The sequence below is a fragment of the Fragaria vesca genome, linkage group LG1 (assembly GCF_000184155.1).
Source record: "Fragaria vesca subsp. vesca linkage group LG1, FraVesHawaii_1.0, whole genome shotgun sequence".
Taxonomy (NCBI): domain Eukaryota; kingdom Viridiplantae; phylum Streptophyta; class Magnoliopsida; order Rosales; family Rosaceae; genus Fragaria; species Fragaria vesca.
In genome coordinates this window covers 821,006-838,505 of record NC_020491.1, presented here as the reverse complement: position 1 = coordinate 838,505, position 17,500 = coordinate 821,006, and the positions used below count along the sequence as shown (strand labels likewise).

General features: G+C 39.4%; 3 protein-coding genes across 3 annotated transcripts; 2 read left to right on the top strand and 1 right to left on the bottom strand.

The window, feature by feature from the left end:
* Window positions 1–1,933: 1,933 nt before the first annotated feature.
* LOC101312183 (BTB/POZ domain-containing protein At2g24240-like) lies at window positions 1,934–3,792 on the top strand. Its single transcript, XM_004287077.1, has 2 exons — window positions 1,934–2,111; window positions 2,259–3,792. The coding sequence occupies exon 2, from the start codon at window positions 2,280–2,282 to the stop codon at window positions 3,618–3,620; it is 1,341 nt and encodes a 446-aa protein (XP_004287125.1). The 5' UTR covers window positions 1,934–2,111; window positions 2,259–2,279; the 3' UTR covers window positions 3,621–3,792.
* An 805-nt stretch (window positions 3,793–4,597) lies between these two features.
* LOC101314027 (omega-6 fatty acid desaturase, chloroplastic-like) lies at window positions 4,598–7,850 on the bottom strand. The gene is made up of 10 exons (XM_004288666.1): window positions 7,812–7,850; window positions 7,660–7,714; window positions 6,898–7,133; window positions 6,557–6,700; window positions 6,272–6,423; window positions 5,963–6,085; window positions 5,649–5,826; window positions 5,424–5,542; window positions 5,196–5,310; window positions 4,598–5,030 (listed from the first exon to the last, which is right to left on the bottom strand). The coding sequence occupies exons 1-10, from the start codon at window positions 7,848–7,850 to the stop codon at window positions 4,869–4,871; spliced, it is 1,323 nt and encodes a 440-aa protein (XP_004288714.1). The 3' UTR covers window positions 4,598–4,868.
* A 1,560-nt stretch (window positions 7,851–9,410) lies between these two features.
* LOC101313742 lies at window positions 9,411–16,729 on the top strand. Its single transcript, XM_004288665.1, has 17 exons — window positions 9,411–9,483; window positions 9,987–10,687; window positions 11,241–11,462; window positions 11,551–13,016; window positions 13,115–13,238; window positions 13,460–13,531; window positions 13,671–13,769; window positions 13,843–13,884; window positions 14,027–14,107; window positions 14,189–14,239; window positions 14,329–14,410; window positions 14,669–14,763; window positions 15,014–15,085; window positions 15,163–15,279; window positions 15,840–15,908; window positions 15,992–16,058; window positions 16,463–16,729. The coding sequence occupies exons 1-17, from the start codon at window positions 9,411–9,413 to the stop codon at window positions 16,636–16,638; spliced, it is 3,609 nt and encodes a 1,202-aa protein (XP_004288713.1). The 3' UTR covers window positions 16,639–16,729.
* The last annotated feature ends 771 nt before the right edge of the window (window positions 16,730–17,500 follow it).

The following is a 17,500-nucleotide window of genomic DNA, read 5'->3' as shown; positions in this document are numbered from 1 at the left end:
AACTTGCTGCTAGCAAGACTAGTGGTGCGATGGTTTGCAATCTCTAAAGCGTCTACACATACTTTTCAACTAGAAGTTCTGCCTGTCAGGCCCAATGGGTAATAACCTGGCCTTGCCCGTTATGTAAGCCTGACGCTGCCCATTGGGTATGCGGCTAGGCAGAGGGGACAAGCTTATCATGTTAAGATGATCAAACATTCTTCTATTGGCTTATGGATAACTGTACATTTCTGATTTTGAATTACTGGTTTTCTTATGCAGGACATGAAGAACCCTCTAGACCAATGAACAAGTGCAGCAGTGGATGTGGGTAGCAGCTTCAATTTCGGTCATAGTATATTTGGGCTTGTGTTAAAGGCCTGAACTAAGCCTGGGCCTAATCCACTTTGGTACAAGCTTGGGCTAATGAGAAGGTTGCTTCTACCATGGGCTAGTAGATTCTTTAAAACTTTGAACTGAAGCAAATGACTGCATTCCCTGTAAACGCAAGAAAACCCAACTTAAAGTTGGGATAATTCCACATAACCCTTTGCTTAATCATTAATCATAAGTTCATAACAATCCACTCCACCTCTTATTGCATCGTCTTACTTAGCTTTCTTCAAACATTTAGTGTGAAAATCAATCAGATCAATCACAAAATGGCAACACACAAACGTGGAGTGAAAGTTACCTTTGTGCATCATACCCTTTAAAGGGTTGTTACAACTTACAAACATAGTCAAAAATGCACCCCAAACCAATCTAGTTGCTAATAACACTTTGTATTATAATCGAGTAGTTTATCAGAACCAAGGTGATGATGTGCCGTCTATGACCCGCAATCCCCAATTGAAATTATATGAGATGGCCCTCAAACTAAACGATATGTTTTCCATTTTGAGACTAGATTAACAATTGTTTAAGATTACATTATCATGAGCAGATAGTAACAATGAGTTTAGGAGCTACAAACAATGGGATGAGTTTGTTGGTTAAGCAGATATATACGTGGAAAGCTCACTATTATTATAGTCATATTGCAACTTTTCTTATCGGAAAATGATTTTCAATATAAAAATTTAGAAACTAGCACTGAAAATGTTTATTGTTGTCTCGTCTTGCTCGATTTAAATAAGCGAAAAAGAGCATCACAATCGTATAATCGACTAGCTAGACATATCATCAATCACAAAGTCATTGAGCCATGAAAGCCATTACATATGAAGTGAATGCACTATACCTATTTCACCTTATAGGGATATTCTTCCAACTCACTTCCTCAAGAGTTTATTTGAGCTTTCTCGTTTTGATGACGACCGAAGACGGTCGATGACTCTTTCCATACGTAAACAAAGAAGGTTTTATTATATTTCTGTTTTTGTTTGGGATTATTTATTTTATGTATATTCTATCAAATATCTTTCAAACAAAAGTAAATGCAATAAAAATCATTGAATCACATCACCTATAAATGAAATTAAATATGATGGAAACGGACAAGATAAGGCCAAATAAGTGCCATGATTGGAAGATGAAAACCAACGTGAGCTACTGACTGCTTCTTCTCTGCTCTTCGATCTCAAAGTCTCAATTTCTTCGTCACTCATTTCCATTCGAACCTTCACAAAAACAAGCACAACATTTGAAACACCTCTCCCCACAAGACACGCTTTCTCTCTTTGGGTTACAGCTGACTTTCCAAAACACCTTGACTAATAATTCAGCCGTTCAATCAGACATTGACTATTCAACAACGGGTGAGATCCCAGAGACATCAAAGCTATGCTAGACCCCACCACAGAGAATTGTTTTCATCAAAAGCTCTGCTATGTGACTATGTCCGGACCAAAGGTTCAACCTTTGCTTCTCCTTGTTGGCTATAAACATAAATATTAGAGGCAAAGTAGGAGCGGTTTTTGAAATCCAACCGCTCCCAATTCTTCAACGCCTTCACCAAATCCCGCAAATTTAAAAACCCATCTCTCACAACTTGTGCTCTTCAATACCCAGATCTTCATTTCTGTCGATTCCATCAAATTCTCCCATCATCTTGATCAAAGTCCCAGCTTGTTTCCCATGGTGTTCTGTTTCTTCATACTTCTAACTTCTAACTCCATATAAACACACAGGTACTGAAGAGACTTCTCTTAATCCTTTATATCATCTTTCTTGAATATTGTGTTTCTTTAGTTTTGTTACCTCTCATCAAACTTTCAATTTTTATTCATGTATTGACTCTATTTTTTTTGGGTCTGAACATGTATTGACTTTTGCAGCTCAAAATCTCAAACTCGATCATGGGATACCAGCAAAACCGCGTGAGATTGAACGTAGGAGGCAGAATCTTCGAAACAACCGTCACAACTCTCGCCAATGCCGGCCGGAACTCCCTCTTCGGCGCCATGTTCGACGACAGCTGGAACCTCCGGTCAGACACCAACACCAACCCAACCAACGAGTACTTCATCGACCGCAACCCTGATTGCTTTGCTGTGCTCCTCGATCTTCTCAGAACTAACGAACTCTGCGTCCCTACCAATATGTCCGAAAAGCTCCTATACAGAGAGGCCTTGTATTACGGCCTGTTGGACCACGTACGGTCCGCCAAGTGGGGACCGTTCGATGCCAACAGGCTTAGGCTCTCCGGAACCGTCGCCGGGCAAGCTCCCGGCGACGGAACCGCCATCCGGGCTGGCCCGGATGGCGGGTGCTGTGTTGCTCATGGTTGTATGGTCCATGTGTATGACTGGATGATGGATGAGCACCCTCCTATTAGTCTTGACTATCAGAGAGTCAATGACGTGGGATGGCTGGATTCCGAGAACATAGTCGTGAGTGTTTGCGAGAGAATGGGCCGCGGCGACGGCGGGATAGGGCTGTTCAGCTCGTCGAGTGGGGAGCTGAGGGACAAGTTTCAGGTGAGTCACGAGAATCAGGTGAAGAGTTACACTGCTGGAGCGTTGAGTTTCAGCTCGGAAGATTATAAGATATTTTCGAGCTGTAAAGGGAGGAGCAATGAGTATGGGATTGGAGTGTGGGATCAGATAACAGGGAAGCAGACTGATTTCTTCTACGAGCCGCTGGGGTGGTCTCTTGGTGATGCTGATAAGTTGCAGTGGCTGAACGGGAGTAATTGTTTGCTGGTGGCGACTTTGTTTCCTAGGAAAGACAACTGTTACATTAGCCTGTTGGATTTTCGAGAGAAGAAGATGGTGTGGTCTTGGTCCGATATGGGAGCTCCTGTAATGGTGGACGAGAAGAGGGTTAGGGATGCGATAGCCATGGAAGAGAGTAACGCAATCTGTGTTGTGAATGAGTATGAGGATTTGGGGTTTATTGATATAAGAAACTCTGGGGGGAGTATTAGGTGGAGCTCGAGGAGTAAGCTCATGAAGGGGAAAATGCCTGATGAGCCTTGCTACCCTAAGCTTGCATTACATGAAGGGCAACTGTTTTCGTCCATGAATGATTCGATTTCAGTGTTCTGTGGACCTGATTGGGTTTTGACATCAAGGCTTCGAAGAAGCTATGGAGGTTCGATTTGTGATTTTTCGATTGGAGGGGATCGGCTTTTTGCTCTTCATAGCGAGGAGAATGTGTTTGATATATGGGAGACTCTGCCTGCGCCGATTATATGATGATTAAACTTATAGTTTGGTTGTTCTTAAAGAGTGTTTTTCCTTCATTTCTGACATATACAATACATAGTTTTCCCAGTATTGTTTTAGACTACAGCAGATGTTGAAGCAGTAGTAGGTTTAGTTAACTCAGAGAATGCTTCGGACTTCTGCTGGTGTATAGGGTTTTCTCAATACAGAGTATGAAAGTGTTTGCTTTAACTACTAAAGCTTAAAGATACAGATAGAAATGAAATTTGATTGCTTATCTACTACCATGTTTATCTTCCACTCTTTGAATTCACTTTTGGGCAGAACCTCTCTCTTTTTCCCTCTTTTGCATGTGAGCAGTTGCAACTGCTAGGATAGATATATATGAACTACAGAGCTTTGCATAAAGCTATTGGGTGCAGCCTTGGTTTCAGGTACTTTGGTTATCAATGGTACTTTGAATCTATGACAACCACAATAACAAACAACTATGGCCCTTTTGCATTTTATGAACCTCTGACCACTTCCTCTGTTTCTGTTTAGGTCTAAACTTAAAATAAATGCTTACCAAACACGACTTCTTCTGTTGCTGTTCCATCGTCCAACATAAACATATTAATCTATTTGAACAGCTACGGAGTTTCAATTTAAAATGCTTGAAGTAGGAGGAAATCCCACTACAGTTTTAGAAACCATGAATGAAGATATAAGAATTCAATTTGACTTTCTTGTTGGGTGGAATAGAGGATACATAACTAACCTGAGTAGCTAACATGACCTTGTTGTTTAAGAACTTTTAAATTTTACAGATTGTTGATCTCAAGCTTTAGTGTTAGTACCAGGCATCATTATTTTGTGAAATCATAGTCAGCCATTTATAATAAAGATCAACACTGTTTCCCACCAACATTACCCTGATCCCCCATCTAGTTAATTCATGACCTCAGTGGGGTTCTGACCCACTTTGTCAATTTCATTGCAAACAAGCACCAAAAATGAAAAGAAAAAAAACAAATCAAAGTCTAGAGGATTTCTATTCCATGACAAAAAATGAGGACAAATCAACTTTGTTCAAGGCTATTCTGTTCCGTTCCTGGAAATTTCTTCCAATGAATTGCTCTGTTTATAAATTATAACCAGAAACAATTGAAAGGGACATAAATTTTAAGCAAGAGCAATTAAGAAATGGCTTAAGCATACCTAAATTGACCCAAAAAGAAAAGGGTGAAAGAGAAGAGACCAAAACGGCTGAGACGCCCCACAAGGGTCACAAGTGGATCAAGCATAATCAGGCATCACTTTTTTGAGGAATGTAATCGGAAGAGAGTCTTCAGGGGCAAGTCGATCAAAGGGGACGTAATTCTCCTCCTTGTTGTATACATGGCACACTGTCATTATCGTCTTCATCAAGCGCCAATTCCATGTAGCCTCGTTAAGATACTGTTAATGATAAACACAAAAGAAAGTTGAGAGAAAAGAATACGACCCTCTTTTTACAATGTCTTTGTGATCTCTTTGACCTTTAATCTTTTTACAGTTGTATACATAGTAAGGACATGTTTATGCTTTCACATGGTAAGCTAAAGAGTATGATGTTCACTTTACCTTTCCCCAGTTTTCTTGGATAGACTTATGAGCTGCTCTTAAGTTATAGCTTGGAATCCTTGGAGATATATGATGGGGTATATGGACATTGATATCATGGCATAGGATCTCGATCCTATTGAGAAACCAAAGGAATGAGTTCAGAATGTTACTACGCATAATGTCTCCATATCAGATTATAAATCCACATAGCACAAGGAAGATAACCAGAGGACAATTATACAGTACCATGAGGGGTAGTCACAGTGAACTGTTCCATTAAGTTGAGCCTGAGCAGCATCCCACTCATCCGCAGACTTGAAAGGTATATGAGGGGCCGTATGATGAACCATTGTGAATGTACTCATCTACAATTCAAAGAAAAATTATAAATTGCCAAAAGCTATTCATTATTGTTCACCAATACTAAAACTAACCCAAATAAAGGACTGGAGACCAGGGACTAGAATTTACCCAAAAGTGGTAGCCCAACCATGGCATCAACCAAAACTTTACCCATCCCATGATCCCTGTCTTGTACACAATTAGTGGCCATCCAATCCCCATGAACGCAAAAACACAAGCCAAACTGATAGCCGCCCTTTTAACTTCACTTGTTCTGAACTTCTTCAAATTGAAGTGGATGAGCCACCTATTAGGATGCTAAATAATGTTTAGACATGTCTATTGCACATTTCCAGATTAAGAATCACTAAAGATCATTTCTTGCTGTAATATTCAAAAAACAGACATATACACTTTATGTTTCTTCTTTTACAAGTACATACCAGTGAGCTATTGACATCCAAGGACGAATTGGGCCATATGCATAAATAAGTGCCTTGCGCAACAAAGGGGATGAATCAAACTCATCTTTTGGGATAGGCTGCCACGCTGTATCCTCAACCAACCTGTGTATATGAGGTGTAGGGAAAGTTCAAGAGTATTGCAGTTAGAAAGACAGTAGAACGTACAGGAACTTATGCAATCTTGTAAGTTCTAACTTTCTAATGTTTGGATCAAGGGTCCCTATATGAGAAATATGTTCTTATATGAGATATTAAAATAATTGCATTTATTGGGAAAATCACACATACATGTTTGTTTTTGCATGATGCCGATCGTGCTTAAACCTCCATGGTTCGTATGGATATATCAACGGCAAAAAGGCTAGTGTCCCAACAATGTCTTCCACTAATTTGTTTCTTGAGAATGATTTGTGTGCACAATCATGGCCTATAACAAAAAACTTTATAATTGGGAAGGGAAGGAAAGGAAAAGAAAAAGAAGGAATTAGTTGCCTTAGATACACTGTTGTAGTTAAAGAATAAAAAGATACTGGAGTGAAATCAATAGAATGAAGAGATGTGTTTTGAACAAACCCCAGTAACTGCAGTCCCTGTCCATGCCCATGCCAGAGGGAGTAGATACCATGGGGCTTTTGAAATCATAAAGAGCCCAATTGCATAGGAAGTGGCAGATATTAGAACTGACTTCCATGCTTTCACATCATCAATCTCAAACACCTAACAAGAAATAAATAAAAATCATGGTCAGCACAAGGCTTGTGGAACCAACGGAAAGCTGCCAATTACAAGCAGTAACAGAAAAGAAAATGCTGATTCAAGTTGTACCTTCCCTTGATACTACGAAAAAAAAAATGTTATTTGCAATGAAAAAAAAGGAGAAACGATGAATTATCATTTCTGATGCTGCCATGCACCTTTTTTGGAAGGGTATCAATGATATTCTTTAGTGTAACATTGTCTGGGAGTGGTTCTCCAATTTGCCTGAAACCATAACTTTCACATAATTGTTTCCTGTACTCAGCGCTGTCTGTTGAAGATGGTGCAACTGGAACGGCAATTGCTTGTACGAAGGCAGTTCGATTTCTACGAGAACATTTTTGACGCTTGATCTCCTTTTGGGGAAGTTTGTCCCATTTCAAATAGCAGATTCCTGTTCATCATGACAATCATTCTCAGGTGCCAATAATATTGAGTATACACCAGAAGCAGTGCCACTATCTAAAGTCTAATGCAAGCCACAGTGCCAATATTTCAAGGCTTAACAGCAGTGTTGGATACACGGATTTTCTCATTCTTTCGGTCTACACAAAGCATCGAGTCTAACTCAATATAACAAGGAGAAAAGGCTGAAGATTTTAGGAGATTCATTCACTTCCTTATCGAAAAAAGGATCCTAATACTGTGAATATGATTTTTTACCCAGGTCGCTTGTGTTGCTCAATGTTAAGAGAATGGCATTTTGAGCTAGGAACAAAAAGTGTGTAATGCCTGATTTCATATTGGAAAATTTGTGAAATGCAATTGCTCATTGCTCTGGAAGATGCAACCAGCAACTGAATTTGCAATGAACTGATAACCCAAATCCCAATTTAGCTACAAACCACATAAACACAATAAAGATACCAACTTTATCAAGAAACTGAGAAACCCATGAAGAGAAAACGAGAGTGGCAGACCTGAAGAACAATGGGCTCCAATTCTCTGGCTTCGAATTGGCTTATGATAGGGGCCCTGAAACCCAAAACCAGCAAAAGAATCAGTATTTAACTATTTATAATCAAAAATGGGTTCGATAGAGAATAGCAAAACGAGTTTGAGATGAGCTCACCTTGGAAAGTAACATAGAATCAGCAAGTCTGCAAGCCATTATGAGCAGAAATTGCAGTTCACAAGGACCCCCACCTCAGAGTTCCCTCCCTATCTTATAAAGCTTTCAACTTTGAGACTTGGGAGTAGAGGTTGGAATTGAATGAATGTGAAAGAACAGAGCTTCCTGGGCAAAGAAGGACCACAACTGGTTCTGCTGCCCAGTTGCATCTGTCGCTGACCAAATTGCCTCTCACTTGGTAGTGTGGCTAGATTTTCCCGACTCTCCACAGCCGCTTGTTATATGAAAAATCTATATGGTAAAAAATAGAGGCAAGTTGGTTGTGTAACTTGTGTTACTGTTTCATGGTGAAGGTGAAGAATCAAGCTTTACCAATTTGCTAGTTTTGAGCCTAACAATGTTGATGACGTAGGTTGGGCTAATTAGAGATTTCTATATTGTTTACTTGATTGGGCCTGTCCCCATGAGAACATATTGCAGCCATTTGGGTTTGTTAGTCCTCTTACTCAGATTATGAAAGAAAATCCTTACTTGGAGTCGGAGGATGGTGATTGACATGAGAACGTGAGTCCAAGGTAGATACCAAGATGCATGGTAAGCAATTGTATGTTTTGGTCATGTCAAACCTCATGTATGTTTTGGTCATGTCAAACCTCATCTTAAACCGACTCTGAATCATAAAGTGTAAATTTTAGGTCTAACATTCTCGTATAGAATAATAGTGCAACGGCGATCAAAAGTGAAAAAAAATGAGTGTGTTTGATGTATCTTTAGTGGTGAAGTATATCAAATTGTGCACCCACTCTTTATATTTGATCCTCATTAATCCGCCTTACTATCTATCTATGTTCGACTTAACCAAAAAACACAATTTGTATAAGTTCATAACGGTGAATTCATCTACGAGTTAATACTTTTTCATAAACAACATTGTATTCCCTGACTGCTCCGCTTGTCCCCAAACTGACGTGCCTATCACATCGTTAATGAGGCAGTTGTAAAGGCACTATAATTTTTGCTCACTTCAAAATCCAAAAAAAATTCAAACACCATGAATTGTCAAAAAGAAAAGAAAACGGATAAAGAGGAAAAATAAAACAAAAAAGAAAAAGAGGCACGTTGGCCTGGGACGCCGATACAGATGTCCACTTCCGACGGCTTCCACGTCATCTGAGAGCTGACAGAGCCAACGGGTCGGTGAAATCTCCAGCTGCTGATTGCTGAAGAAAGCAGCACCAAACAGAATCACCAAAAAAACAAAACAAGAAAAATCTGTAACAGAACAAAATCCAAATCCTTCATCACTCTTCTCCTTCCTCAATCCAATTCCAATTCACACACCACACCACAAAGCACACAAACTGCAAAACAGAGCTAGCAATCGGAAATATTCTGTTACATCACTCCGAAACTGTAAGAATTCATTCCTTCATGATTTGTAACGTTGCAGTTTTCAATTTTCAGCTGAAAATTAATCGTGTGCATGATTCGCGTGTATTTGTATATGTATATATGTAATTCCATGCATGCATGTGAATTTGTACCGGAAATTTCAGGTGCGGAGGTGAATTTGAAGAGTGGTCTGAACGGCAGAGAGATATGGCGTTGTTGCGTAGATTGTTCTATCGGAAACCGCCGGATGGACTGTTTGAGATCTGTGAGCGAGTATACGGTGCGTTTTGTTCTTAATTCTCTGTAAATTCGTGACTGATTTTCGGTTTGTTAGGAGGAAATGATGATTGTAGTTGAGTTATTTTTTTTGTTTGGTTGTATAGTATTGTTTGGGAGTGGCTACATTGTGTGGTTGATTGCGAAATGAGCTATGCGAGTTTATTGAGCTTAATTTTTTGCTTAGAAAATGTGGGTAAATCAGGAAATGGATTTCGAGATAGATGTTCAGTACTTGAGAAACTCTGATGTCTTATACTCAATTTGTAATCTGACTTTTTAAATGAGGAAGGAAACGGATGACAGATTTTGTGCAGCTCAATCCCTTTCTTTGTTGTAAATGAGAGTCGGATATTGGATACAGTTTGGTTGGAGTTTTGATTTTGGCTCTAAATACATAAGCATGTTGATTTTAAGATAGATGCTTTGTACCTTGTTCCTTGTAAGAACCTATAGTGATGCAATTTATAATTAGAGGCTAACGTTCTTATACTTGTCAACAAACAGTTTTTGATTGCTGTTTCACTACCGATGCTTGGAAGGAGGAAAACTATAAGGTTTACATAGGTGGGATACTTGGTCAACTGCAAGAGCACTTACCTGATGCGTCATTCTTGGTCTTCAATTTTCATGATGGTTCGGCACAGAGCCAAATGGCTGGCATCTTGTCTGAATACGATATGACCATAATGGATTACCCTCGACACTTTGAAGGTTGTCCTGTCCTGACGATGGAGTTGATCCATCACTTTCTTAGATCAAGTGAAAGCTGGTTAGGACTTGGGCACAACAACGTGCTTTTGATGCATTGTGAGCGTGGAGGTTGGCCAGTTTTAGCCTTCATGCTGGCTGCACTCTTGATTTACAGGAAGCATTATACTGGTGAGCATAGGACGTTGGACATGGTTTACAGGCAGGCTCCCCTCGAGCTTTTGCATTTGCTATCAGCCTTAAATCCAATTCCTTCTCAACTTAGGTATCTACAGTATGTATCGAGGAGGAATGTAGCCTTAGAATGGCCTCCTCTGGATCGAGCACTTACCTTGGACTGCATCATTTTTAGATTTATTCCTAATTTTGATGGGGAAGGAGGTTGCTGTCCTATATTTCGCATCTATGGGCAAGACCCTTTTCTTGTTACTGATCGAACTTCCAAAGTTTTGTACTCGACTCCTAAACGAAGCAAAACCGTCCGGGGTTACAAGCAGGTAATATTGTCTCTATATTCTTTACTTTACATTACATTTTTGCCTCTATTTTTCTTATGCCATCATATTTAATGAGGCAGATCATTTACTGAGATGGTTGTTGCTGACCAAGTGAGATTTAGATCTGTATGATCATGTTGGAAAACCCTATAGAGTTGGGAAAATATGATTCGGTACACATATCTGACAGTTCAATACTTTGCTTTTGAGATCCTGAATGTCTACCTACCTATCTTTAAAACAAACTATGTTTTTTTATGTTGCTGATAGTTTTACTGTATTGGTATGATGTTTGGTCTAAACTTAATTATTTCACTTCGAGGGAGGATACCTTGTTGTGTGTCCAGGGTGACAGATGCAGTGGTTTGGGTTTTATGAAGTTATAGTTACTGACTGAGAAGTAAAACTTATCTTTATTCTGGGATTATTTTCTTAGCTTTGTTCTGCTGGGTAAATTCAATTTCTTATTCTTTTTCAACTTCCGTGTATATTTTATGCATAAATACTTCTAATCTTCTTCTTTTTTTACTTTTAATTCTCAAATATATTGCAGGCAGAATGTGAACTGGTTAAAATTGATATTAATTGTCATATTCAAGGTGATGTTGTGATTGAATGCATTAGCTTGCATGATGACATGGAACGTGAACAGATGATGTTCCGTGTCATGTTCAATACAGCTTTTATTAGGTCTAACATCTTGATGCTGAACCGTGATGAAATAGACATGTTGTGGGATGTAAAGGATCAATTTCCAAAGGACTTCAGAGTAGAGGTGTGTCCCTGGTTTTTTGGTTATGCATTACTTCTTCCTCAGTTCTATTTTTGCTCCTGACATACTTTTGGCTGTCGTACTGTTGAAGATCCTTTTCTCAGAGATGGATGCTGTCACATCCATTATTCTTGGTGGTCTTTCATGCTTTGAGGACAAGGAGGGACTACCGATGGAAGCATTCTCTCAAGTTCAAGAGATCTTTAGTTATGTTGATTGGTTAGATCCCAAGGCAGATGCCGCACTGAATGTTTTTCACCAGTTAGGTGCGTCGAATATCCCCCATGAAAAGTGGGATGCTGATTCTCCCCGGAGTGACAGAAATGTAATGCAGGAAAGAATTCCTAAACAGATACAAGATAAGAAGATACCCTCGGAGGTGCAGCCTTCTGCCTCACCTAGGCGAGCTCCAGATACAAGTGTCAGTAAACAGGAAGATAAACCTCTAGATGTGCAGCAACCCGATCAAGGTGATTTAGTGACCCGGCATACGCCCCAACCTCCTCAGTCAAAGCCAATGAAAGCATTCTTTCAAGTTCAGGAGGTCTTGAGCCAAGTGGCGTCACCTACAGAATCTCCAGATAGTACTGTGACTAAACCTGATGTAAAGCCTCAAGACACTAATACTGCACAGCAGCCGCCTAACCAATCTGATTTAGTGTCCCAGCAGAAGTCCAAACCTCCCACATTAATACCAATGGAAGCTTTTGTTCAAGTTCAAGAGATCTTCAGCCGTGTAGCTTCACCTAAGAAATCTCAAGATACCCCTTTCAATAAGCAAGAACCTAAACCTCAAGATACTTATACTGCATTTCAGCCACCCATTCCCCAACCTTGTATGTCAACTCCAGTTTCTCCTAAAGCTCAAAGTGTTTCAGTTGCACCACCAACACCTCCACCAGCTCCTCCAGCGCAACCTACTGCTGCTGTAACAACTCCCCCTCCCCCAATACCCCCACTTCAACCTCAATGTACTACACTTCCAAAGCCGAAAGATTCACTATCCCAACCATCTAGCCCTGGGAGGTTACCACCCTCCTCTTCTCCAGTTACTAATGTTACTTCATCATTGCAGTCTCCTCCACCTCCTCCTCCTCCAACTCCTCCTTTGAAAGAGAACCTTGCTGCTACTTCTAGACCTCCCCCACCTCCTCCTCCTCCAACTCCTCCTTTGAAAGATAACCTTGCTGCTACTTCTAGACCTCCCCCACCTCCACCGCCTCCTCTTCACTCAGGACAAGCTGGGAGCACTACAAATTCATCTCCAGTTCCAGCACCACCTAGTGCCCCTCCCCCTCCTCCTCCTCCTCTTTTAGGAAAATCTATAGGTACTTCTGTTCCTTCTGCTCCACCTCCTCCAGCACCAGGAGGTCCCAAGCTGGGAACTCCTCCACCACCACCACTTAGCTCCACAAGTAATGCAAAAAGCCGTCTATCACGTACCATGAGTTTCAAGGAGAATCAAAAGAAACTGAAGCCATTACACTGGTTGAAACTATCAAGAGCAGTTCAGGGAAGCTTATGGGCTGAGGCTGACAAAACCAGTGAAGACACTAAGTATGAACTAAATTTTGATATCTTTGTATCACAGATATTGATCATTCATGCTGCATCCTGACTTTGACATCCTTTTTATCAATATTTTCTTGAGATAGGGCTCCAGAGATTGACATGTCAGAGCTTGAAAATCTTTTTTCTGCGGCAGTTCCAACTTCGGATCATGGCAAGAAAGGAACTGCACCAGGTCCAGTTGCTCCTAAATCTGAGAAAGTACAACTGGTAAATTTTTCTTCTTTAGATCAGTTGATGCACTTCTGTTTGTTATGTTACTTGACGTGTATTATATTTATCAATTTTGTTTTTTTTTCTTTTCTCGTTCATGTCACTATTGGAGCTAGCCCAGGTGTTCTAGTTTCTTGCTTGAATCTCTGTCCAGTTTGGCTGTGGTAATTTTAATGAAAATACATAACTATGTTTTGCATTTTATTTGCTAAATGAAGATTGACCACAGACGGGCGTACAATTGTGAAATCATGCTTTCAAAGGTGAAGGTTCCATTGCATGAGTTAATGGTAAGCTCAATAATGATACTTCTACAAACATTATCTTCTCTAATCATTGTAGATGAACTTGTTCCACATAAATTATGAACCAATATCAATATATCCTAAGATAACTTATTAACTGTGCCTTGTTCTCTAACATTGTCAGAATTCGGTGCTTGCCCTGGAAGATACAGCATTAGATCCAGACCAGGTCGAGAACCTAATAAAGTTTTGTCCAACTAAAGAGGAGATAGAGCTACTTAAGGTAGGTCTCAAACTGATACTCTAGAACCTTTTGTTCTTTTCAATTTCATAATTGGTTTATATTTTATGTGCAGGGATATAAGGGAGACAAGGAGAAACTAGGAAAATGTGAACAGGTTCATAGGATACCGTCCTTGCACTATGTTGTTGATTTTGGCCTATAATCCTTCACATCCAACACTATATAACATGTGCATCCATCATGAGTATCAACAAATCTGGATGTCTATGTTATTGATTTTTGAATGTTGTTGGCAGTTCCTGTTAGAGTTAATGAAAGTACCTCGAGTGGAATCTAAGCTCAGAGTTTTTTCCTTCAAAATACAGTTCTCTTCCCAGGTGAAATATCAAATATATCACTTAACAGTCGTATGATTTGGGTTTTGCATAATCCTTAAGGTGCATATTATGGCGATGTAGGTTTCTGACCTTAGGAAAAGCCTGAATGTTGTAAACTCTGCAGCAGAAGAGGTAAATTAGATTTGTGTCCCTTCAAACCACTCATGGTAATCATTCATATAATATACCTCATCTAGCTTATAACTTATGCTTCTTATCAGATCAGAAATTCAGTCAAGTTGAAAAGAGTTATGCAGACAATTCTTTCCCTAGGGAATGCTTTGAACCAAGGGACAGCAAGGGGTAAGACTATCTATATATAATTTCTTCATTTCATATTCTGTCCATGAGTTCATGGGGTAAGACTGCGGGAAGCAGCTTCTTGATCTATATATAATTTCTTCATTTCATATTCTGTCCATGAGTTCATGTCAATTGTAAAAGAACCCTCTGCAATAGCATTTTGTGTAACTGTACATATCACAAATTCATCAGTCTTTGGTGTGGCTGTTTAGCATCACTTTCATTCCTTCTAAATGAGTGTATTTGATATTATATTAGGGGCTGCTATTGGATTCAGACTGGATAGTCTTCTTAAACTCATTGACACTCGCGCAAGGAACAACAAGATGACTCTCATGCATTATCTTTGTAAGGTACAATTTAATACTTATTCCTCTACGTTGTCTTTGTGTGTTCATGTGTGAGAGAGATGTTGAGTACTAGTATAAATCGGCACATATGGTTAAGTATATACTGAAATGAGTTGTAGACTGATGCTTCAATAGGCATAACCTTGTTATGAGGAATTCCCCATGCAGAATCCCATTTGTTTGATTATACTTACAAATATGCATACTGTGCATCACAGCTCTGTTATACTAAATTTTACTTGATGAACTGTAGGTTCTTGCGGACCAACTACCAGAGGTTCTAGATTTCTATAAGGACCTAACCAGCTTAGAGCCTGCATCAAAGGTACTCCAATTGTGTTTGGACAATAACTTTCAGGATCTTCTTGGTATCTATTGACTGAAATTTTTGATCCAATACAGATACAATTGAAATTTTTGGCAGAGGAAATGCAAGCAGTAAGTAAAGGATTGGAGAAAGTTGTACAGGAACTATCTACTTCTGAAAGTGACGGTCCAATATCAGAAAATTTCCGCAAGGTATATTAATTTACCCAAAAAGCCAACCGATTTGTATGCTGGTGCTAAAGGACCTGCTCAAGTTCCAAACATCCATCGCTGAATCAGTTTCAGTATTTTGAGCTTACACCATTCTCTATGTGCTGTTCCCATCCTCTGTCTTTGTGATACTAAATGTTGGAATTGTCTTGAATAGGGTATCTGAGCTTTGGTATTCTACCGTATTGGGTTGCAATTTTAGTGATCCTGTTTACATTTATTCATGTTGTCTAGATGTTGTATGGAATTACATGTGAAAGAGTTACACCGGTTTAGATGCTCAGTGTGTCTAATCTCTTAGCAACTTTTTCTTTCTTGGGTCATCACTAGTTGTACATATTGCAGTGCCTTTTTCATGATGCAGTTTTACTTCTTTGTATATGTTTGCATGTATTCGGCCACTGCTCTCACAATGAGAACTTAAAACACATGGAACAGATTACTGCTTTTTTGGCTCATCATAGAATCTAATGTACTGATCAACAGTATAGACTATGGCTCATCATTCAGGCTATAACTTGTAATTTTTGTCCTAATTTCAGACTCTAAAGGGGTTCCTCCGTTCTGCTGAAGCCGAGGTGAGATCTTTGGCTTCACTATATTCTACAGTGGTAAGTTTGCTTCGAAGTATACTATTTCAAACTCTTACAATGTTGAGAAGAGTATTTCTTACACGGGGATGGATGTTTTACAGGGTAGGAATGTGGATGCATTGATTCTTTATTTTGGAGAAGATCCTGCAAAATGCCCATTTGAACAAGGTATCCACTAACCTGTGACATGGTCCTTGTGATCTACCATTTTTGTAGAGGCTTATTCGCAATTGTCTATGTTTTTTCTTTCTTAATCACGTTATATATCCACATATCTGATCAATTATTCTTCTACTTCTACACATGGACTATCTCTGTTAGCCCAACATACCTCTTCAAGCTAAACTGATAAAAAGAAGAAAAAGATCCCTAGTATGCAATGCTGCATTTCTCTTTTGGGTTGCACCGTAGGCCATGTTTGTAGTGGTTTATTGAGTCATGAAAAACCTCTTCTGATTATATTCTTCTGTTTATCTATAAAGAGAAGTCCACATCTATGGAGGTTGTTGATACTCATCTCATTTCATTGTAATCATGTGTTACTTTTCTAACCATTTCAATTTACACTGCAGTTATTTCAACCTTACTGAACTTTGTCAGAATGTTCGTCAAGTCCCACGACGAAAATTGCAAGCAGAGTGAGCTTGAAATGAAAAAAGCAGCAGAAACTGAGAAGGTCAAGATGGGTGCTTCCAAGCAGTCAGAACGTGTGTTACGTACTCCAATCCATAATAGCAACGTCAAATGAAATAGTCCAGCTTCCAAATGTGAAGTGTTCCTTGTCTTAGCTAGCTAAAATCTAGGACAATTTTTTTCCTTTCCTCTTTCCTTTTTGTTTCAATTTACATCTCTAACTGGGAAAAGACCGTAACTGTTGATTTCAGAGATAGAATGTACATTAGCTAGGTTGTATTTGTATCTCAGCTGTAGGTAAAGGGTCGACATGACAGAATAAGAGATTCGAGGCCTAATTTTGTCCTCCGAGAGGTAATGCCCCCAACTTTTGGTTAATGGTTACTGCTGATATTTCTTATTCTAATGTACCTAACTAATGTGGTTTTATTATTTGTATTGGCACAACTCAGATGAGGCAGATCGAGTTTCCACCATGACAGTTCCTCAGGATTCAGTATGCAACTGTCTAAAATAGCCACCACACCAGTTTCTTTTATTGCTGGAGGTAGAATGAAGGGAATTTTGTAGTATCCCTGCAGCCTTTCTGGAATTTTATACCAATTAATCCCAATTTTGAAAGCTTGTTATTTCAGTTTTCTTTCGGTCACTTCTTCACTCATAAATCATGATTTAAGATATAGATTTCAGGATGGTAGAAGATCACTTGGAGAGATTCAGGTGTCATATAACATGCACTGATCCATTACTGGTTATGGATTATGCAGAACAGTTAGACAGGGTCACTTATTGAGGATTGATGCGTATATAATGGTCACTTATTGCGTGCTCCTTATGTTAACCTGTCTTCGAAAATGATCTAGTTGCTAGAAGAACTCCCTGAACTACTTAAGGTCCATGGTTTAATTTTATTTATTCCAAATCAGATATGATGGTTGAGCAGTTATGTTCTACCCTTACCAGGGTTCACCTGCCTG

What these genes read in the sequence shown, in the direction of transcription:
- LOC101312183 (XM_004287077.1), top strand. Translation starts at nt 2,280, where the DNA reads ATGGGATACCAGCAAAACCGCGTGAGATTGAACGTAGGAGGCAGAATC.
- LOC101314027 (XM_004288666.1), bottom strand. Translation starts at nt 7,850, where the DNA reads ATGGCTTGCAGACTTGCTGATTCTATGTTACTTTCCAAG. An exon ending in ATTCTATGTTACTTTCCAAG is followed by an intron (nt 7,715 to 7,811) that starts GTGAGCTCATCT and finishes TTTGGGTTTCAG; the next exon opens with GGCCCCTATCATAAGCCAAT. An exon ending in TCCAAGAAAACTGGGGAAAG is followed by an intron (nt 5,031 to 5,195) that starts GTAAAGTGAACA and finishes TATCATTAACAG; the next exon opens with TATCTTAACGAGGCTACATG.
- LOC101313742 (XM_004288665.1), top strand. Translation starts at nt 9,411, where the DNA reads ATGGCGTTGTTGCGTAGATTGTTCTATCGGAAACCGCCGGATGGACTG. An exon ending in TATCAGAAAATTTCCGCAAG is followed by an intron (nt 15,280 to 15,839) that starts GTATATTAATTT and finishes TCCTAATTTCAG; the next exon opens with ACTCTAAAGGGGTTCCTCCG. An exon ending in CTTCACTATATTCTACAGTG is followed by an intron (nt 15,909 to 15,991) that starts GTAAGTTTGCTT and finishes GATGTTTTACAG; the next exon opens with GGTAGGAATGTGGATGCATT.